This window comes from Pocillopora verrucosa, chromosome 10 (assembly GCF_036669915.1).
Source record: "Pocillopora verrucosa isolate sample1 chromosome 10, ASM3666991v2, whole genome shotgun sequence".
In the NCBI taxonomy this organism is placed as follows: domain Eukaryota; kingdom Metazoa; phylum Cnidaria; class Anthozoa; order Scleractinia; family Pocilloporidae; genus Pocillopora; species Pocillopora verrucosa.
In genome coordinates, this window is record NC_089321.1 from 3,034,995 (window position 1) to 3,057,988 (window position 22,994).

General features: G+C 38.6%; 3 protein-coding genes and 1 non-coding gene across 6 annotated transcripts; 1 reads left to right on the forward strand and 3 right to left on the reverse strand.

Annotated features, from left to right (window-relative positions):
* LOC131782154 (actin-binding protein WASF2) lies at window positions 1–5,685 on the reverse strand. Its single transcript, XM_059098871.2, has 7 exons — window positions 5,603–5,685; window positions 4,853–4,953; window positions 4,500–4,520; window positions 4,271–4,360; window positions 3,708–3,764; window positions 881–952; window positions 1–613 (listed from the first exon to the last, which is right to left on the reverse strand). Exons 2-7 carry the CDS (start codon window positions 4,938–4,940, stop codon window positions 219–221), a joined length of 723 nt encoding a protein of 240 aa, XP_058954854.1. The 5' UTR covers window positions 4,941–4,953; window positions 5,603–5,685; the 3' UTR covers window positions 1–218.
* A 1,493-nt stretch (window positions 5,686–7,178) lies between these two features.
* On the reverse strand, window positions 7,179–12,905 carry LOC131782148 (keratin-associated protein 10-8). Of its 2 annotated transcripts, none has more exons than XM_059098864.2 (8): window positions 12,829–12,905; window positions 12,337–12,421; window positions 11,014–11,115; window positions 10,170–10,235; window positions 9,776–9,874; window positions 9,412–9,459; window positions 9,261–9,323; window positions 7,179–8,789 (listed from the first exon to the last, which is right to left on the reverse strand). In XM_059098864.2, exons 2-8 carry the CDS (start codon window positions 12,419–12,421, stop codon window positions 8,101–8,103), a joined length of 1,152 nt encoding a protein of 383 aa, XP_058954847.2. In that variant the 5' UTR covers window positions 12,829–12,905; the 3' UTR covers window positions 7,179–8,100. The 2 variants fall into 2 exon arrangements, with proteins under 2 accessions (XP_058954847.2, XP_058954846.2); XM_059098863.2 differs by having other exon boundaries at window positions 9,776–9,877.
* A 2,078-nt stretch (window positions 12,906–14,983) lies between these two features.
* Window positions 14,984–22,502, reverse strand: LOC131782142 (axoneme-associated protein mst101(2)). 2 transcript variants are annotated; one of them, XM_059098856.2, is made up of 8 exons: window positions 22,138–22,502; window positions 20,714–20,770; window positions 20,514–20,570; window positions 19,687–19,737; window positions 18,790–18,897; window positions 17,541–18,155; window positions 16,609–17,126; window positions 14,984–16,064 (listed from the first exon to the last, which is right to left on the reverse strand). In XM_059098856.2, the coding sequence occupies exons 1-8, from the start codon at window positions 22,244–22,246 to the stop codon at window positions 15,444–15,446; spliced, it is 2,136 nt and encodes a 711-aa protein (XP_058954839.2). In that variant the 5' UTR covers window positions 22,247–22,502; the 3' UTR covers window positions 14,984–15,443. The 2 variants fall into 2 exon arrangements, with proteins under 2 accessions (XP_058954839.2, XP_058954838.2); XM_059098855.2 differs by having other exon boundaries at window positions 17,541–18,386.
* Window positions 19,129–19,201, forward strand: Trnat-cgu (transfer RNA threonine (anticodon CGU)). Its single transcript has one exon. It is a non-coding gene; the product is annotated as a tRNA-Thr (tRNA).
* Window positions 22,503–22,994: the final 492 nt, after the last annotated feature.

Here is a 22,994-nt window from a genome sequence, read left to right on the forward strand (position 1 = left end):
TAAACTTGAATACTTTATTGAACCAGTAACGATACTTAAAACATAAATTTGTCACAATATGCTCTCAGATAAAAAGCAAAAGACCTTAAAACGTCATTGTATGTACAGAAATACCATATTCTTGACAGAAAAACGAGAAAGTCAAGTTGCGTTTCACTATCGCATGTACCATCATGATCGCGAAGTTCTAGTTTGGTTGAAGGTAACTCGACTGGAGATTAGTCTCCTCTCTTGCAGCATATTGGAGGGCAGGCTGGGGCACAGGTGCTGGGCTGGCATGTTGGAGGACAAATCATTGGTGGTGGGGGTGGGGGTGGTGGTGGTGGCGGTGGTGGAGGAGGTGGTGGGGGTGGAATTGGGCAACAAGTTGGTGCGCAGGATGGTTGGCAAGCTGGCATCGGTGGGGGTGGAGGTAAGGCTACGGGTGTTCCACAGCAGCTTGGGTCACAGGTAGGAGCGCACACTTGCATGCATGTAGGTGGGCATGGAGGAGGGGGTGGGGGTGGCTCAAGTGGCGGGGGAGGAATGGCTGGGCCGGGTTCGTAGCGGGGTCGCGGTACCCAGTGCTCTGGGCCAGGAGGACGGATGCATGGTGGAGGACACATCGGTTCAGCTGTATATCAAGGAGAAAGCAATTAAGTTAGATTTGTGCATTTTAAAGAACTTCAAGAGTTGAAGTAATAACTTTTTTAGTGGACAAACAGTTTCTTTTAAAATTTTGCAAAAATTCAAAGCTAGATGGAAACTCCATCAAAACATCCCATCACAAGGTCATATGGGAGAGGGTCGCCCTACATCATCACTATGTGAATCCGAAATGGTATCGAATAACACGTAATAATTCAACAAGTGAGACGACCTTATATAACATATGTCTTACTCTCAGGGGCTGCTTCCTCTTCACCTCCACTTCCGCTTTCTGCCGCAGCACTTCCGGATTCTGCAGATTCATCTGCCAATCAAATGATATGTGTCAATTTCACCGCCGTTTCAGGAGTTCACTTTGAGGCAAGTTTTTTTCAAGGCGGTTATTCTAATTTAGATTTCTGCTCTTAGATACAGAATAAAAGCTGACCTTAGTTTAGATTAAGTAGATTTGTTACATTGCAATTTTGATTGCACTTTGCCTCCAGGTTTTTTCCATCTTTATCTAGAAGAGGATAATTTGTGGCTTAAAAATTGAATGCAGCGCTTTGCCCAGTCCATTCTGCATGGTTTGCAGGCCGGGCGCATAGATTTAGGTATCGAGTCATGTCGGGCGACTAAGCTTCATGACACTCGGAGAAAAGTGGACGAGATTTCTTTACGGTAGTTTCTGCAAATACTCTTCCCTCTCCGAGTGCCTGCCCCCAAATAGCAAGGTGAAAGTAGTATCTAATAAAAAAGGATTTGTCCTTCACCAGCAACAAATTTATTCTAAAGCTTACCCCATATACCTCTGCCGTCACCACCATAAAAAATGAGTATGCATGTTAGGTGTGCATTGGTGTACCTGTTGGCGATTTTGTTGGGTGTGCTGGACGCTTTTTGATGGGAATGACTCGTCTTGGTCTTATGACAAAACACACTACATATGGCTTCGGGGAAAAAGTTTGAAAACCTGGAATAAGAAAGTTTAGAAAGGCATGGAGAGGCAAAGAAAAGTTTATTAAGACGTTTGGTTTTTTAATTTGAATAAAATCTTGATAGCCTAAAAGCTTGTATTCTAATGTCTGATCATTTTTTGAAACCGAGAGATTTGTTCAGTCTTTCCTATTGAAGATAGATTGCGGCGTTTGCTGCTAAATTTTATACTTAGACGTCTGTGCTCTAATGATGTTGACTTAGTGGTGGCGTTTTACGAAATTAGTAATGGTGGTTACTTTCAACTTGGTTAAGCAGATTAGCAAGAGTTAGGAATTTAGCAACGTAGTTTATTTCAATATCAATTCTGGAATTATTTTGATTTTCACAGTGACCAGGTAGAATATAACAAGAAAAGAGCGAGATCATCCATGTATAAATGCTTATAATTAGTTTCGTACCCACACTTCTTGCAGCCAAGCGGAGAAATCACACATCAGGGTCTGGGTAACATATTAGGCTGTTATCAGTTAGCTTTTTTGGCAAGAATAGCACAAACGAATGGTTTCTACCTCCCTTCTAAGCTGATATTTATGTAAAAGATTGATCGATGTCCACAGTATCCTATTTCCAGAAATAATATTTACCCAAACCAAACTGAGTCAAAGAAACCAAAGAAAGCTTTCGCAGAATGTGTATTTTCTAAGAATCTATGTTTCCTTTCTGTTTATGGTCGAACGCAAAAAGAAAATAAGAAAGAAATAGTAGCAAGTAAGAGAGAGAAAAAGGGTTACAAACCCGCAAAGCCATATGTCGGTGTGACCGATGTTTTGTCTCTCTAAAACGCGGTAGGAACTCAGGTGACGGTGTCATGTGATGATCCTATGATGGTCTTCATCGTTTTGGTGCCATTGGTATGGTAAGCATTTTACTTTATGGAGTTCTGGTAATTGTTAGATTATTAGTCTAAACGTACTAAAACGTAATGGTATTTTTTGAAGGTGAAGATAAATCCTTTTTACAAGTAGTCCCTATCCGACTAATAATCGAAACAGCAAGCAAACCCACAAGCTGCCCCATAAAATTCCTTTGCGAGCCCTCTTTAAGTGTTATCTGTAGGTGACATTCAGTGATGGTGATATCCCCAGTTAGCATTTGTTAAGTAAGTATACCAAATATACCTTAAAATGTGCGTCCCCAACTTGATTGTGAATAAATGTAGTGAAGCAATGAGTTCATGGATAAAACCCCAAGGGTTGGTAATGGTACAATTAATTCAGTGGTGAGAGCATCACTAAATCACTAAAGAAACATAACCACCCGATATCGGACAACGACTATAATTTTAGGGTTATACATCTAACTCAACTGGAGTTGACCAAAGAAGTTCATTTTTTATCCAAAAATTTCTGAAAGGCTAGCTAAAAGAATGTTTTTATTTTGGTAACATCCGAGAAGTTCATTCATAGGAAAGTGTTTCGTTCATACGTTGATTAGGAATGGGTGGGATATAAGACAACACTTCTCTTTCGTGATGTTCTTTTTCTTGCAATGCATGTCCAGGAGAAAGTTGCACAAGTCATGATCGTATAGTAAAACCTAGGTTACCATTGACTGACATATGTTTGTTTCACCACAGCGGAAAGACCACATAAATAGGCAAAAGGTCAACCAAAGAAGTTTAAAGACGGCAACACCGAAACAAGAAGTGATTTCAGTTTTTCTCAAAATTCCTTTGTTCGCAAGTTTTCTTTTCTACGTCTTCGTTTTTCCCATCCGCAATTGTTTAATAAACCCTTTCTTGATTATTTTCGATGCATGCATCAATTGCCTGTTTGTTCATCTACATTTGGTTTGTTTATCAGTTGACATCTGACATTTCATTGTGATTCAAAAAGAAATGGCATGATACTAAACATAATACTTTCTTTCAAAAAACCTCCCTCCACCTTACAATGAGAACGTTGATGTGATTTTCATCTTTATTGGAGGAGATCTTACTTTTTGAACTTACTGATCTCATACAAATGTTCCCCAAGTAGCCATTAATGTGCTTTGTTAAGATGTTGGTTTTCTGTTTCACTCAGTATTTGACGTGATAGGAATATTTTTCAATAAATGACAAGCTCATCAAGCCTTCTCACCTGAGTAATCATACTCGTCAGTTAAGTGGCCTCTTTTTATCGCTGATTCATTGTCATCTAAAATTAAGATATAAGATTAGCCGGATCAATATCAGTATCTGGGCAACTGCCCACCTACCCCTCCCCTAACTCAACAACAGATAACTGACAACAAGTTAAGGTTAATGTTGGGTTAGGGGAGGGGGTAGGTGGGCAGTTGCCCAGATACTGAAATTGATCCGATTAGCCAAGCTTTATAAAAGCAAAATTTTTAGATTTTTGTCAAAAGGTTTGTGTTTATAATTAAGCTTTGGACTGAAAGAAAAACAGTTCTGCATTTGCCAGCAAGGATCTCTGGTCATGTGGCAAATAGATTTTCTTGGCCAAGAGTTAGCGACTTTTTCTTCAGATATGAGGCTCCGCTAAGGTGCATGCGATGCGCAGTAGCTCCGCTGAACAAATGATTACAATTATTCCAATGTATAGCACGGGCAGATTTTCCACTGTAGAAATGAAACCATTAAAGTCTACATTGACATATTGTGTATTTACTCAGTAGGCACTCTATATTTCCACTATCATACCTCCGTCTAAGCTGTCCGCATCCACTTCATCCACAGCTGTGTCTGTAGCCTCGTCACCGTCGTCTTGAGCCTCGTTATCGATACCTTCCTCTTATAGAAAGGAAAAAATGGACATTTTTATTCTGTCTTTCATGTCAAATAACACTGAATTGTCAAAACATCCTTTCACCTTCCTTGCGTCCAGAAACAAATGCTGAGATTTGAGCGGTAAATGATCGAAGAGTCTTACCTTTGGAAATACTTGCTAAATCTAACAAGAATAAACATAAGATTGCGACTTAGTACATATGTTACCTAACAAATCTAACATTTTCATTTAGTTGAATTTGCTTTGCAATAGATAATTTAAAAAAATCGCTCAAAAATGAATGTTTTACTTAAACGAACTGAATGAGGCCATATTCTTCCAAGTTCTCAGTCTGTGTCGTGCTCTACGGGTGGCGAGGCCAAATTTAATCTTCAAATACATATCGAATATATCGTGCAGCATACATCTGGTTCCTTTACTGATATGAAGAGAACCATAGTGCTCCCTCTGTTACTATGGAAATTTACAGCATGAGTTTTAACATCAAGACTTACCTTTTAAACTTCTCGCCCGCACGAGGTGGCTGGTAAATGACAGGCAGATTAGAGCGGCTAAGAGCGCGCTCGTGAATTTGATATTCATACTCGTCACCCTTCTAGATACGACAAAAAAAAGACTCATTCAGAACCAGCCATAGCATTTTTTTTCTATTAAATCGACTGTCATTAAGTGTTAATCATGAGGCTATTTCCTGGAGTGATCGTATCTCAAAATCTCCTTATAAAGAAAGTACGTTGTCAATCGGAACGCTTAGGAGATTTTGTGAAATATCAACCCGGAAAATATTGTGGCGAAATCTATGAATTTGAGGTCAAGCAGTATGTTTGATGCTGGTGTTTAGATTTTTATTTTCTAAGACATAAGGGATTTAGATTTACAAGAGCGCAGGGGAACAAAATCAAGTTAGAATCGCCAACAGGTGATTTGTAATTTCTTCTTCTAACATGTGGGCACAAAGTTAAGGTACAAATTAGTAGAACTGATGATCCGGCGTTTCTAGTTTATGAGATTTCTTTGATAGACAGTCGGGGTGAAGAGAGCAGCGTATGTTCATGGCGTCTTGCCGAGCGATCTCCGTTATTAAACGTTTTGTTATTGACTTCAAGACTACTATTTATATGACGGACCATTAAACCGTGTGGCTCTCTGTCTAAATCGCTTCGTACGGTACCACGAGTAAGTTGCATTGAGACACAGCACATTTACACATCTATAATAACGAAATAAGAATAAAAACATCATACCTTTCCCCTTTTAGTCCAGCAGTAAAGAGGAGAGGAGAGTTGTTAACAAAATCACTTTTCCGAAAAATCCTTTTTTCGCTGAATTATTTATTCCGCTCAGCTGGTACTTGCCCCGCTCTCTGTAAACTACGCCTGCGCATTGACCTTGTGAGTCATCTGACGATAAGATCATTGACTGGATGAGAATCTGATCTCGTTTCTTGACCTCCTGAATATTCTCTAGCCAAATATGTTGAAAAAATTTTTTGACGATCACTTTAAAGTTAATAAAAAGGAAAAAAAATTACGATGAACTCTATTTGATTCCACATTTGAGAAATAACTGATTACCGCCTCACCTATATTGCCATGTTGTCTCTGGGGCCAGCCATATATGGGAGTGTTTAATCTTCACACTCCCAAGATTAAAAGAGCAATTCTCCCTTCCAGTTTCTTTACGTTAAACTGTACCTTAGTAAAGAGAAGTGGGATTTCTATTAAAATAACACCCTTAAGTTGATAAGTTGGCTCGTTTCTATCACTTCCCCCCTAGATAAGCCAAACACTGACAAACGTGACAATTTAATTAAATTGTGGGATATAAAGAGTTAAATGTGCAAAATCTGATTGAACGCATTATTGTTTTGATGCTCTTATTGTGCAACATTTTTTCTCAGTTGAGCTCTGCAACGGCAAGTTACTTCATGATGTCTTAAATGTCTACATATAGGCTTCAAATTTTATTAAGACATTCGACTCTTATCGTGAAGGGCACCTCTGGACTTTAATGTGCATGTTGTACTTTGGGTGACTCGTGTTCTTAGTCAAAGCTCCATCCAATGACGCATTCGTAGACTTTCAAAACAGTATAAAAAGGATTTTTAACTCTCTGACTCCCAGTGGTGATTAATATGTAACTTCTCCCTTTAATATTCATACATTATTCAGAAAAGGGTGATGAGAATATTCAATATAATCAGATAGAAGTCGTTATCCTGATCTAACACCAAATTCTCCTAACTAATTTACAAGGAAATGTATAGCAGCTAGAGGAAAGAATTAAAAATAAGATCTTGGGAAGTAAAAGGTTAAAAGTATAAAATGTGACGGAAGGTGAGCCCGAGAGGCAATAAACTTCCTTTCCTCAGTTGGGATACACATTATTGTTGGATGGAAAGTCAGCTATATTTGGCAAAAGACATGTGGAGGATCATGATAATGGTGCTGATGATGTACTTGAGCTGGACTCACAGTGTATACCTCTTCCCTCCTCCCTCCCCTTGCCAGCAGGTAAATCAAATCCCTTATGTAGTAAGAGCAATTTTCTACTAAGTAGGGTAAATCCAAAACCAGTTCAGATAAAAATATTACAAAGAGCCAATGAGAATCCAAACTGGAAAAGCAAATTCCCCGATACGCGGGAAGATGCGGGTCACTAAGTCTTGAGTGGTTTTAAGTGGTTTTAAGTGGTTTTAAGTTTTGCATCAGTTATCGGTCGGGAGAGTGGAACGTGTTTTTGAGGCCAATTTCTCATCTGAGCCGTCTTTTGGGTTCACTTGGTCAGAAACCTGTACTAGAAAAAAACACACAACTCGGATTTGACTGAAACACTGTTTATTAAAACATGGCATGTTTAGAATTAAAATTGTGATACTTTCCCTAAACAAGGGTCATGGTATGTTCATGACAATATATTTGGTGAAGACTTTCTAAAATTAATACTGTTTTTACGGTGCTGTAGTTTCATTGACACAAAGCCACGAAAACCTTTTCACATTTCTGAGAATAAATACAAAACAAATATGTATGACCAGAATGAAAAATAGACGCATGAGACACATAACGTAATTGATATATTACCCGATCACAAGTTCTTACTCTTTAAGAATGTCGGAGAAGGCCTCGTAAGGATGCTTGTAACTTTTCAAATATTGTGATGACGGCATTCTTTGCACAAACGGGTCTAGAAATTAGCATTTTACCGGTTATATAAATTCAATATCTATAGATGTCTGGCACTTTTTCTATAGCCAGGAATTATGTGAAGACTAATCTGCCCATGAGAAAGATTAAGGACGACTCTTTCGGCAGGCAGAAAATGATGAAAATGAAAATTTCAGCTGTTTGTACACTTAATTTGAAAGGTTTGCATAAACTGGATATTTTCGATTATTTTTGATACAAATTTATTCTAAGGAGAACCAGGGACTGAGCAATGTCGGACTATATTTTGGTGTTTTCTGTTTTTGCATAAGTTTGATGCTTAAACTAACTAATCTAATATCACATAAAGGGTTCTAATGATGAAATAACTCTTAAAGCGCATAGTTTTTGTAGTACATCACGTACCTAAGAACACAAGCCAAAAATCCAGACAGGTGCTCCTATAGCTAAACATTCTTAGAGCGCCTTAGGCGTTACCCCGAAATCCAACGGTTTACCTCTCTTAAAAATATAATTCACTTCTTTTCCATTTTATTACTTTTTATGAGTGGGTATTGTTGACGTAAAACAGAAATTCATCTGCGCCCTTTTGGGCAACACTGCTGCGGGCATTGAGCCTGCGGTGCACATCCACCGGGTGCAGCGGGTTGGCACGCTTGTGGGCATGCTTGTTGTGGCATTTGTTGTTGCATCTGAGGCATCGGAGGCATTTGGGGCATCATTGGTGGTTGTTGTGGATAAGGCATTGCCATTTGCATGCCCATGGAGGGGGAGCAGCAGCTTGGGAGACAAGAAGGAGCGCACGATTGAGAGCATGGTGAAGCACAGCTGGACGACTGGGTGTTGTTTGGTTTCTTTGGGGCGGGAGGAAGGACCAGAAAATTTGGTGCACTCATCGCTTGTTGAGCCGGCGGAGGGTACTGTGGCTGTGCACTGCAGCAGCTTTGTGGGCAGGCGCTAGGACATGGGATCACAGAGCACTGCTGTGGACACTGCTGTGCTGATGGTTGCTGAGGGTATTGGGGTGTCTGTGGAGCTGGGAGAGCCTGAGGAACCTGTGCTGCTTGTGCAGCCTGTGGTAGCTGACCATACTGGCTGTACTGTTGTTGAGCTGCGGCATATTGGTATGGGTCAGGTTGATAAGCACTAGGGTAAGGAGCTTGGGCTGCAGTTTGAGCCATAGGACTTGCCGTTGGATTGCAACAGGTCGAGATACATCCAGGTGCGCACACATCCGGGCATGTTCCAGGACAAGTTTGGCTCACTAGAAAACAATTAAGTTCACAAGAGAGGTTACATGGGATTTTTTAGAAAGGAAGAGAAGCCTTAGGTTTGTAAAAACAACGCAAAGGGTAGAAAATGAATTGTACAATTTTGGGCTCAGGGCTATCTAAAAATATGAACAACCGTCACATAGTTGTAATCTCCCACAAAAGTAGTTCGATTTTGAATGAATGAATAAGTCAATATGTTAATATGATTTTGGCCATGTGATATCCGACAAGTGGCTGTGCGTGACTAAATCAAATCTTATTGTAAATTTGGTTGATGGAAGAAAAGAGGAGAATCTGAAGAGAAAGACGAGAACCAACAAAAAACTTAACCCACGAGTAATGCCACGTCACTGTCGGGAACCGAGCCTCGGCCAACCTAATGGGATACGAGTACTCTTACGACTGGAAGAAACCAGCAGGGGAAATGTTTGTAAGCATCGACTGAATAACATGTAAATCACCTTTGTTTTTTCCTGTCGCGTCCAAGATAGCCTGAATCGCTTTTCCTGCCTTGGCAAGGTTTTCTGTAAGGGAACGATACAGGGTCAGCAAACTGGCTTTTTTATAGCGAAAAGATGCAAAAATGTGAAAGCTAAATTGAAAAAAATATACCTATACTTGAGTCTAGAAGTTCCCTGAGAGATCCTTTATCGGCTTCGACTGGAAATAACATAGTATTCATTAAGTGAGATTCCTTGGGACATTTTGAAATAGAGAGATAATGAAGCTAAGAGACAAAATACCCTTAAGAGAAAGCCTGATTCAATTTTGTATCGATATCAATTTTTATTTTCGCGCCACTCTCGATCACCCAGACGCAAAATTAGTAAAGCAATTGCGACACGTTCCGTTACATTTTCCTACTCTTCTGGTTGTTACTGTCTTTTTTTCAGGCTTTATCTTTTGGTGTTGTCTTAGCCTTATGTAACTAGTTTCCACGGAAAGAACGAGTGAAAAGAAAACTTTGATACATTACTTTCATCGTGCAATTTTTTCTTGGACGTTCTCTCTGCTTCTTCCTTCTCTCTGGTTTCTTCTTCATCTCTCAAGTTCTCTTCTCTGGTTTCCTCATCGTCTGCTAATGTTACATTTAAATTAAATAATAAAGTAACAAAAAATTCAGCAAATTTAATTTTAATGTAATCAGTTGTTCCTCATTGTTTTGTTAGAGGCCACAGAGCTACTCAAGAACAGACCGGAAAAAGGGACTTGACTATGACCCCTTCAGCAAACGATGATACATCCATATGACTAATAAAAAGGAGCATGTAAATCTGTTAATTTTTCTTAATTAGTTACTGTTAGTTACTAGTTAAAAAACTAGTTACTGAAAAATAAATTATTTTTTTTCGAGTAGCCCATTTACACACCTTTATCATCGTCTTCAGAATCCGGCGCACCATCCTTTTCGATTCCACTTCCACTCGCATCTTCTTCTAAATAGATACATGAATGAGCTGCTTGGTTACATACATGTATTTCTTGAAACTTAAAATATAGGCGAGCTTTCAATTCATTATTCTTCAACATTTAAATGAAGCCTGTATGGTATGCTAGTCGATCACAGATCACTCCCAGCATATAGTGAGGTTTCGCTGAAGGTTCGGCGGAACCCAGTCACACTCCTTGATGCTGCTCAGTGTAATAACCGCTTGGTCATCATAGGATGGAAGATCGCTGACACTTTTACTCCCAATATCTCATGAGTAATTCTCCTTACTGTCTGCCATATAATTCTTATGATGTTAGTTCCGAGAATTTGTCATTGGATCTACTAAAAATCTCCTTAATGATATTTTTCTTAACTCTCATAATTTGTCTGCTTGATATTGTATCGATATTGTAAGGAGAGATTTTTTCCTGGTCACTCTTGGGTGTGAAAAGGTTATGATCCAATCAATGATTAGCCCGCTGAACTGCGGATAATGAAGTCCTGGTGTCAGACCTATCTTTGTTTTTTCGACACCAGGACTCTTTCCTTTCTCAGTATCTTTATCTCTCCTTAAGATAAATGGGTATCGGTGAGTTTTCAGGAAAATTTACTGGAAAAAACCTCCAATTATAAAAACATAATGATGATTTACATTAAACACATACCGGGATTTATGAATAAATCAATATTACAAAATAATTAAAATAATTGAAGTCAATTAGATTTTCTATCTTTTCCAAGAACAAGGTAACATGATGTATGCGTTTTTTCATAATTCCCACCTGGTTTATCCTCTGCTTTATCTTCTGCTTTGGCTTTCACTTTCTTGTCCGTTTCGTGTTTTTGAATTTTGTGTCGAAGTATGTTTTTAAGATGGTGATGTCCTATTAAAGATACAGAGTGGAGTATTAAGCTTAACTTTTGCGAGACAACTATCATTTAAATAGAGAATGGTCGATAGAGACAAGCCTCACTTTTCGACAACAATTTTCAGTCTGTATCTTTATTGTTTTCATTTGAATTACGGGAGAAAACTAAAACCTAACACCAGAATGGTCGATGAGGGGAAGCCTGCATTTTATACAATATTTTCTTTTTAAATCTTTAATATTATTATTTGAGTTAGGTCCTCATAGCCTAAACTTGGTCTGAATTGTTATTTTTCAAAAGTCTTTAATCAAATTGTAAACTACATTCTAGAATGCACTCAGCTGTTGCTGGATGCTTGAACGACGTCAGTTTCGCTATATTTCATCACATTTAAACGGATACATTTGGAATTTTTATGAATCTGAGGTATGGGTATGTCATCGTAATTTCTTTAGCAACTGATTTCAAGAGGCATAAATTTTTATTGTTCGAATCGTTAGAAAACTAATCGTTGCTTACGGGGTAACATTCTCTAATTTCCATTACAGAACTGCGTAATAATGCCTGTTCAAAACACATGTAAAGTGCTATAACAGTTTTTAAGGCTCTTTCAATAGAGCACCTAAAAGAAATATAGAATCCGCAAATTAATAATTCATTTAGTTTATTTAGTTTCTCGCTTAAGGTAACTATATTGATTTTCAGCCACTGTTAGAGCGAAACTATATCATCAGAATTATCGCGTTTACAACACAGTTATGTTTAAATGTCTGATGGAACATTGAATTGGCTTTGCTAATGTTGGATGAACTTATAAGTGTCTTGGGTCAGAAAATTGTCCGAGCAGCACAAGTAATTATTTTCTTCCTTAGGTCAGTATCTTATCAAAAGATCATTTGGTTCAGTGATCAGATCTTTGGTTCAGTGAATAACCAAAAAGCAAATATTAAACCACTTGAGAGAATTGTTGTTCTTCAGCTTTTTAAATGCCTGGTTACCTAGGTGGTGGCCAACTTCAATGGCCTCTGCTCATATATTAGAATTATCAGCTCTGTAACTGATCGCTTAAACTAAACAAAAACCTTAATTGAGTCAACTCCAAAGGGAGTTAAAAAAAAAAAGGTTGGTAAGCGACAAAAATTAAGCGCTTTTCCCGTCTTGTGGCAAAATTAGCATAATCAAGACTAGGGTTGGACTTGTAAAAGGTTCGTATGCAAATTAAACATTTAACTTACTGTGATGTTTCGCTTCAGAAGTCCATGTTGAGAGGATAAAAACCAGTGCAAGAAGTAGCCCGATACTCAGCAGTCTCTTGTCCATCTGAAGAAAAAGAGCAAGTAATTCAAATGGGATTTCTGTTCTCAAATTTTAAAAAAATGAAATATAGTGTGATTTTCTTGCTAATTGTTGTGTTTCAATTTAAATCCAAAGTTGAGTGGTTAGAAGATTGTCTGTGAAACGTAGTCGAATAGAATCTGGGAATCGTGCATGGGCTGTTTTTTTTTTAATAAAACGAAGATATTACAAAAATGATTCAATACTCGTATAAAAAATCGAGATTTTTAGGGCAAAATAACATTAGTTGACTTTTGTTCTAAAACCTTCAAGCGAGGCTGTTGAGGAACGCTTTAGGGGACTCTCCTTAACCCAGTTAAATGTGGGTTTATCTAATTCACAGCATGGTGATGTTTTTTAATTTTTTTCAGAAACGCAAGAGATATTCTTACCCTTTTGCTTTCGGTAATATCCTTTCCTAAGGCGTCTCGATGTTGCCAACACGAAAGCTTTGGTATTCCTTTGTGATCCTTTGTTCAAGACAACTCATAACTTATTTACGAGCCATTGTTCTCGGTGATAAAGAAATGCTATTCGTTCTAACGGGTGTTTAAGTGATAAACGACCGAGAGGGACATGGAATTTTCAAATAAGTGTAAACAATGTTGCTGGGGTTGACCTGGGTGGATAAAGCGACAAAAATTCACATAAAGCGTCAAATGGTTGTCATGTGAAGGATGCAAATACATAATTGCTCCTTTCCATTGATTTTTGTGTTCCAGGAGATAACAAGGACAAGGCGTGTAATCATATCATTCGTCTATTTGTCTGAGTGCGAGTTTTCTTTAAAGTGGATTTTGTGCTTTGTGTAACTGCATTGTATTTGTAACCAAATACATCAAAGGTTTTGCCAAGTTTGTAATCGTGCTATTAATTGAGAGAAATAGTTGCCAATGATATTACAAGATAAACGCTTCACTGGCCTCTTATGTTACAGTTAATAAAACATTGAAGTGTTTGATTGGGTGGCGCATGGAGGGGAAGTGCAGTGTAAAGGATAATCCATGTCACAAAATTCGGCCTGTGTCTATTCATGCCTCACAATGCACTGTACTGTGACTGCTTTAGAGTGCAGCACTATCTGAACTCTACTACCTTAATCATCGAAGGTCCTCTGACGGGCCGGTTGTAATCATGGGATGACCTTTGAGTCCTTCTCACAAAATCATCGAAGAAAACGACTTTCACCTTTTCCTTTGACAATAAATAACTGAAAGTGGTCATACCTAATCGAATCGTAATTGATTTTCTTTGTAAGAGTTACAAACACTGCAGAATCCTACGGGGATTATTGTTCAATGCTTAATGCTGGTAATACTTTATCAAGATTTCAAAACTTTCCTATTTACTCGTTGTAATCAATGTATACTAGATATGATTATACTTGCAAAACTAAGGTCAGGTAATGTAGAGTGGAGCTTGGAAGCAGAGCCAAAATCAAAGCACAGACCATCTAATCCTATCCAAATTTTCCTCCCCTACTTTCAAGTAAATTTCTATTAAACATTTAAAGTACCTAGTTTTTGTCTTAATTAGATTCATATTCTGATACTTATGAATACTCTTACTCACTATGACACAATTACCTTCCGACTTGACCAATTTATTATGCAGATATAGGTAGTCTATAGATCTTAAGTGTATTAATTTTATTTTTTCTCTTAGTTTTTAGCATTTTTAGTCCATAGTTGTATAGCTTATCGAACACTGATATCATGAGCTTCGCGCTCAAGAGATTGCGAGACCACTCCCTTTGTAATTGACGTTAAATAAATTATCTTATCCTAGTTGATTGCGATCGGTTTTCCCAGCGGTTTTGATTGATTATTATGAGCTTACTTGGAGCTCTTTGATCTTAAGGGGTGCTCATAGTAATTAATTGGGTTGTTTTTTGCACGTCGCCTGTTCGTAAAGCTCATTAATCGCACCATTCTATTATCTAATTTATTCATTCATCTATCAAGGCCATTTGCTTGGACTCAATACCGTAAACGTTGATCCTTACTTACTGATGATGAATTCCACTCAGGTTGTTGAATTGGCCACTCAAACCTTAGAACAAATGTCCTTTGCAAGGGTTCTCTCAACCTAACAATAAAATCACTCTTTTTACATGCATAAGTGCTAGCCAAAACCGGATATGGATTACTCGCCTTATTCAATTTTTGGCAAAATTAACACACTCAGGCACGATTAATTAAATCAAACAATTTTCTGGGCATTGAAGGACAAAATTTCTCCTATTTCTCCTGGACGTGGCTTCAGTCAAGTTTCCCTGTCAACACTCCGGTATCATTTTCACATTCATTCGTGGCGAGGAGCACTGTGGGGGAATAGCGTATCGCCTAAGAAGTCCAGACAAAAGTCCTCGGCAGGGAAATGAAAATAAAACTCAGCATTCTGAGTCCAGCATACAGAATTGGGGCAAGCTTTTCACTTTTTTTGCCATTCGAGATCGCATCAGCAAAGGAAACGTTGTCAAAAGAGAGTTTTCATAATATAAAGAGTTTATTTTTTAAAGAAATATCGTATTGATAGGTGCAACCATTTATGGTAATGTACAAGAATAGAATACGTTTGACATATAGAGCAAAATTCTTTTCAATATCTTTAGAACACACCTAAAATGTGAAAAGATTTCTCGATTCGTTGATCTTTACATTTTATATCTATAGCTTTAAATTTGTACTCAACAAACTTTTACGTTTTTAAATCTGTATTGGTGAGTCACAATATTTATTTCTAAAGCCTTGAAGCAGGCTTTTAAGAATAGAAAAAAAGGAGAAAAGGGTGTATGATAACTTCTATGTTAAGTTTGTTTCTATGGAGTGTAGCAACTACCGTTTCTCCTACACTCTCTTTGGCATTAATGTGCGGTACTTTTAAGAGTTCTTCGTCTTTTTAGGGTTTTCCGCTGAACAGCATTTACATCTTCAATCCCGATCATTGTTTAAGATGAATGGATTTTAAATGCAATGTTTTTTTCTTCTTTTCGTCACGAAACGATTTAGTCAGATCTTTTCTTTCTTTTCGACGAATCACAGCAGCCAGATCTTGCGCATGCTGGTGTACAGTGTGTGGCGCAGGATAATGCGCATCCATTTAAACTCGTGATTGGTCGCACCAGGTGAGTAATATGCAGTACTCTTTTAGTGGAGGAACGTGCCTCTGGGCTCAACTCTGCCTGATTTTCTTGGGGAAGGCCCAGAGCCGACGTACAGCAAGCCACAGTGCAGGAGGGGTAGCAACCACCAGGACAGGGACTCGGGCATGTCCCCATCGCAGGAGCGAGGTCTTGATAAGCCATAGCTTGTGGCGCTCCTATTGTGGTTGGAGATCCTATAGCGGGAGATGAAAGAGCTGAAGGTGCAAGAGCGGCAGCTTCATGAGCTTCTTCCTGAGCTAGCTCTTCCGGTTGACAGCAATCGCGGGGACAGTCGTAAGTGCAAGAGAACTTGCAGGTTTCTTTGCAGGCATAGGCCTCGAGAGGAATGACTTTGGAGTGGGGATATGGAACGTTTGGGGTCAGACCAGGATGGGGTTGGTCACTAGCAGGGAGTCCTGGCGCAGGTGGTGACGCATATTTTCCAAAGGCGCAGCAGTCATCAGCACAAGCCGGAGCGCAGACCTAAAAGAAGGAGGGAGAAGGTGAAAAAAAAATAAAGGCAAGATGTAGTGAATACTTTCTTAGCAGAAACAGTTGTAAGAGCACCACCAGCAGCAGGAGCAGTAACGTTAACAGCCGCGAAATTTAGAGTAGCATGGTAACTATCTACAGCAACAGCACATGAAAACAAGAAAAGCAACAAATATAAAAAAAAAAAAAAAAAAAAAAAGACTGAAAAACAACTTGATATCTTTGTGTAAAACATTACAGATTTCATTTATTGACCCATTACTTTTTTCTGGATGGTCCCTCGCTGAATAGGGGTTCCTTATTCTTTTCAACAGGCAGAATATTTTTCTCAGAGTTTTACCTCCATATTAATTTTCATAAGAAGATTGTCACAGCGGTGTCGCCATGAAAGCTCACTGGATGAACTACTAATTCTGTAAACCAGGAATCGAGATTCTAAATCTTTGTTCCCTTTATATCAGGAAACAATTAAAGACTTTTGAAATCTTTTAATTTCAATTTTGATACCGCTGAAAAATATTTTCAGCTCATTTACCTGAGGACACGGCGCCGGGCAGAGCCTGGGCTGAGGTTTGTACATTTCCAGAATCTTCTTTTGTTTCTCCTTCCTATATTTTTCCTGTTGATCTTTCATCTTTCTCTCATTCTCGTCTCTCAACCTCTCGCCTTCGTCTGTGCAGCAGCCTTTGCCACAGGACGAAATACACGTTTCTTTACACTGCGGATGGCATTTGGGATTCACTTTGTCTTCCAGCTTTTTAGTGTCTTTTTTGGGCTGGTCATGCTGCTTGGAAGCCGCTTCATCCTTAGTCTTGTGGTAGTCTTTTATCCTCTGATAATGTAAGAAGTGGTGGCCCCTCTTTCGCTCCTCGTCAGCCGAGCAGCAGCCGCTACCGCAGGATGGCAGGCAGTTCGTCAAACAGGATGCGTGGCAATGTTTGGCGAGACCTGTCTTGACTGACACCTTGTCGTGCTCGCGGCAACATCCAGGCATGCAAGAGGATACGCAGCTCGTGAGGCACTTTGGATGGCAGTGAGTCTTAAAATATTCGTCTGCAAAATAAACACTCTTAGTGTTTGATCGTATTATATACCAGAAGAAGCCACTATGATAACTAATTTGCACTTCAAATTCCGAATGATCCCGCAAATGATACAATTTCGAGAACAAAGCGACAGACATCAGGTAGTGAGGGATTAAATTTGTACAGATGGACATTTTATCAGTTCATCGTTAACTTAACAGAAATAATATCAGTTATAATTAACCGACAATTATAAGTTGAGATTGAATTCATTAATACTTCCAAAGTTTAAAGTTTGAACCTTCCTTCTTCATCTCCAGGTGACTTGTTGGTCTAAAAGTATTGAGAGTACATGCCAGTCCCCCTTTTTCGACAAACTCCCCATCAAAATAGCAAAAACAGGACTAAAGAATAAACAACCTTTATAATTAAAAAACCTTACCATTATGCCAAGATTTTTCTCGGTGAACAGCTGACACAAACGTTTCCGCAGCGGCCTTTCCTTTTATCTTGTGTGACAAAATATTGTCTACCCCGTGCTTTTTAAGATGTTCTGTTAGATCTTTGTGGATGCTTTTGTCCTTGACGCCAACAATATGAACAGCCTTGTAGCCAAGACTTTCCAGCATTTTAGAGATTCGCTCCCAGTCCACGACTGGTGTGATCTTGTACTTGTGATTCTTGTAAGTCACTGTCTTTGATAAACTTGTCAGCGGTGTTCCCTTAACTTTAAGCTTCTTCTTTGCAACTTTCGATTTGGGTGCGTGGTTGGGTTTTGACTTCTCTTCTTTTTTCACCTCGTCTTTTTGTTCTCTGTCCTCTTGTTCTTTGTCTTTATCTTCGTGTGTGACAATCTTTTTTGGTTTCTTAGTAGTAGACTTTTTCTTTTCGTTTGCTAAAGATACCTTTGCTTCAAGGATAGCCATCTTCTTCGGTGGGTTGAGAACTTTTACATACTCTAGCAGCTTCTGTGCATCGCGGATCTTCTCGTTTTCTGGGCTCAAGTCATTTTCATGGAATTTCATAACCCCTTTGGATTGCTGTGACAGGAGTGGCTCTATAGAGTGAAGGATTTTGATCGTATCAGCTGGAATAAATCCCTCTCCTGCTAATTCATGCTTCCTCGTAGACTGTTCAGTTTTTGGTTTCTCTGGCACTACTTTATCCTTTAAAGATTTGTGATAAGTCTTTTTTAGGACCGGGGCAACTGGCTGTTTCTTTAAGAGTTTTTCAGGTTCTTTCTTGAGCGCGATGGCGATGTGGGGTGTGGCATCAAAGAAATTGTCCTCTTTAAAACAGAGAGAGCCATAGGTTAGCCCATGATTTCTAGCCTACATAAATGATTCCCTCTATGAAGTGTTGTCAAGAATTCCTCGCCCTCAGTGCGGAAAGGCGGAAAGTAGTATAAGCCCGGTAAATGAAGGCATACAAAGAGACAACGAATGAAAAACTCATCAATATGCGGCTGAAAAGAAATCTTCGGCGACTAATTTTTTTTTAACGCATTGTCACAGTAAAAGTTTACTCTTTCAATAGACTTATATCCACTCATTACTTGGAAATAGAAGATAAAATTGTAGCTCCTTCCGAGAATTTACGTCAGCAGTAACCACTTCAGTCAAGGCTTTTTAACTCAACAATTATCTAGTTTTTAGTTTTACCATCATCACCTATCATAACCTATGACTTACCGCATAAGTTACAGGTTTTCGCACAATGTTGGTGCATGGCCTTTGGTGATGTCTTGCAAACTCCAGACTTGGCGAGAGCGGAGCAGTGCTCAATTTTATCTGTACATTCTGTGAGGAGAATTCAGTTGCGAACTCTTATATTCAAGTACATCTCCAATCAACTTGGTGAGTCGTTTAACACGGCTGAGCACTATAAGCTACCATTGAGTATCTATTATGTGGTCAATTCCACTACCCCCTCCTCCCCAAAAAATCACACTCAAGTAAAACTTGTCGGTAACAACCCCCCCCCCCGAGCCACAGTCGATCAAATTTATTTCTACTTCATTGTCGTGGATGGCCTCGTTAGCTCAGTGGTTAGAGCACTGGTCTCGTAAACCAGGGGTCGAGAGTTCAAATCTCTCATGAGGCTAAATTGTTTTACTTTTTCAAATCATTTTTAAAAATTTTTTGCTCGGTAACAATGAAAAATATTGAAGAGAAGGAAAACCTCTATGAACTATATGTTTTGTTACCATTTAGGCCTCAATTTAATGAGCTCTTTAACACTTTCACTCTCAAGATCTCATACTAATTCTCCTTACTGTCTTCCATACAGTTCGTATGATGTTAGTTTGGAGAATTTGGTTTTGGATAAGCTAACTATCCCATAATTTATATTTTTCTTTATTCTCATCATTCGTCTGCTCGATAGCGCATTGATATTGTAAGGAGAAGTTCTGTCTTGGTCACTCATGGGAGTTATAGGCTAATTACGTATTTGTATACATGGCTCATGATAACTTACATCGCCCTAGTGCATAGAGTTCGCAAAAATATAAAGCTTGAAAGTGACATTAAGAACCAGTGTATGTGCCTTCTATCGTTGTAAGCTGAATCAAGTACAGTTTTCCTCACCTTTTGGTAACTTTCGTAGGAGCGTTTTACCAGTTTTCTTGATGTGATCAGCTGAAATGAAAACGTATTAAAGATTATTCGCTTTTATGTCGATCAATCAAGTCCAGCTCAAAAAAACCTTTCGAATCTAGCCTGGTCGACTAAATAGAAGAACTCTCTGCTCTAAAACCGTTTTCAAGGGGAAAAACTTAACTACAATCTGGATAAGATGTAACTCAAATTTCTAATGATTTTGTTGATGGGGTCGTCACATACATGTTTCTGTCTGATTTATGTAGGGTTTGCTGGGCACGGCCCCATATCATTGTTGATTTGATATGGAAAGTCTGGGACTTGGACGCTCAGCGTGAACTTGACAAGCTTAGCGTGTTTCTAGTGTTATCCTCTATTAAGGCTCCCTTGTGAATGATTTACCCGAAACATTTGTCAATCACTGACTAATGTGCCCGCAGTGTTCCGATGACGTAGAAACGAAATGGCGCTTTCGTCAAGATATTTTGCTCAACACTGTCCTCGGTTCTGAGAATGGTACGTCCTTATGGATAACAGAGTTTTCAGTTGGAAAATAGACGCATCATCTTTTCCTGGGAGGTAAGCCTTTCTTTATGATTCGTTTTTTACTGAACCACAACAGCAGTGATGATGATATTCCATGTCGATTCGAATACTGTAAGCCAGGTATGATATATCAACAAAGAAACTACTTTTAGGCCTAGCTTAATCTATAGACTATGTTCCACTAGTACACTTCTCTTTAAGTGGTGATTAACACAGACCGATAAAAATAACTAACGATTTAAAAGTTGAAAGCTAAAGAAGTCGCTCACCAATATTGGACTCCAGTAAACGCTCAACATCATGCTCCGCCTCGGAAACCCTGTTAGCTTTATAATAAATAAACTGATATTAAAGCAAACTAAGTAAGACTGAAACCTAAATCTGTAGTTACGTCTGTTTGTTCTTAAGCCAAGAAGCACTGAACAACACTGAACAACACACATGACAACAACAATTGCTAAGAACTTACCAATACTTTCATCAACCAACTTGTTGATAATTTTTTGTGCTGCTACCCATTCCTTTCCTAAAGGATTTAGACAAGAAATTATAAATATAATATACACTTGCAGCTTACCACGAGATTAACCTGAGTTAAATTTGAGTAAAGTTAGGTTCTAAGCCGAGTAATTTGCCCTGCGTCTAATGCTAAATGGTTTTTGTGACATTTCTTTGTACGACTGCAAATTCTGTTTCAGAATGTTGTTATATTAAGGATGGTATATGCTCCTAAAATTAGACATCGTAGCTCAATTAGTGGAAGTACCTGAACAGTATGAGAGGCAGGATTAAATCCAATTGTTGCAGTACCCGCCGTTTTTTCGGGGGGATAAATTTGTCACCAGTCAGTCACAGGACGAAGAGAGATTGATTCATTTGTTGATTTGTACTTATGATAATCTAACTGCTCAAATTTTAAAGTATGTAAGATATCATTAATAAAAGTATGATGTTATTGCCCGAGAGTCAAGAATTGTGATTGTTGGCTAACAGTCTAGCTGTGATTCAGTGATTCCGCGAATGATTCTTGCTGGTGTTTTCTTTGAGTGGGAAAGATGCACCCTGGTCGGAAACATGGCACGGTGTACTTCACTCCAAATTCCCTCTAGAATTTAGGTTGTTGAATGGACAATGAAAATGATCAGATTTTTGTTTGCACAAGAGCACAAGGAATGCAAGAAAATTTCACTGCGATGATGATGATTTTTTGCGAGTAAAGCAATGAAGTATTTCCGTAGTTTCCATCTGAAGAGACTTTCAGTTCTTTAGTCGGGAACAAGTTTTGTGGTGATAATTCTAATAAATTGAAGAGGAAATCCATTCACTTCACAGCTACATAGAACGCAGGATGACATATAAATCCGATGATTTATTATCCAAGAAATATGAAGTCCGTCCTCGGGGTAAACATTGGCGACATGATAGAACACTTGTTTGCAACCAAAGTTAATTTAGTGATTGACGGAAGTAATTTAAAGGACAAGAAATAGCAAGATATTTATTAAGTGTAAGCTCGCTAATACCGGATAACAAGATTTTGGGAATCAAAAACTTTGACGACTAAGGAAATACCAGCCAATACCGGCTGAATTACTGAAATGTTTTGTCGTTAAGAGTGAACGCCAATTTTGATCCTCAGTGTAAACTATCCTCACTCTCGTTGGTAGATTTCTCGGCAAAGTCTACAAGAGTGTATGAGACATAATTGTAATTCTTAAGAGCAATTCGAGAGATCTGAGTAATTATATGTGGTAAAATGGATGGTATTTGCATGAATATTTATGACTTACTTTCCAACGATGACTGTGGCGAAGAGGGACGTTTGAGTTTCGCTATGAGGTTACTAGAGTGATGCTATTGGTAAGTTAGTGCTGGATAGCCGCTGAAGCTTACCTCTGATGTCAAATCGCTTCTCGGGCCTTTGTGTTGTCTCTTTGCTGACACAGATCCATATAAAATAACACAGAAGAAGTGGAACAGCAAAACAACTGTTTGACTTCATAATATTAGACTAGATGATCCTCCACGGAAAAAAATGAAACGTTATTTGACAGATGATTAAAAAAAATATTCAAAAGCTATACAATCATGGCCAAAAAATTGGCCCTCGTTGGACTTCGACGCGCTTTGAAAAAACTTGGTAGCTTATCGAGACTGATGTGCGTTCAGAGAATCGTCGTCTTTGGGTAGTATTAATAAATCAAGAGATAAGTTAACCAAGCGAGTAAACAGAGTCAAAGTTGCACGGCTAACGGCTTTGGGTAACAAGTTAAAAAAACTTTGCTTGTGGTGTAGACTGGGGTCAAAGACTTTAACACAAGAACCACGTGCTCCAAATCACAGGGACCATGAATTGTCAAGCGTGTGTAGGAAAGGAGATGAACTCGAAAAAGCTTTCATCTTTTGTTTAGAGTACGAAAACGAAACAAATAAAAAAATACGCCACCAGTCGCATGTCACTGGGACATTTTTTGGGAGGAAAATTATGTGAGAAATTCATCTACTGTTTACTACGTTTCATATAAGTTTAGTTTTCCTTTGCAGATATGAAAAACGCAAAAAAACGTTTCCACCGGCTTCAACAAAAGACGGTTCGCGAAGAGGACGCTTTATGAGCGCGCTGATGCGTGCAGTTTACAGGTTGATAACTTCAAAACAAAACCTATGCAGCATGGTTATTTCCTGATGTCAGACTGGTAAATAACTTACAAAATAGACCAACAGAATATCATCTTCTTTTCTTTCTTTGT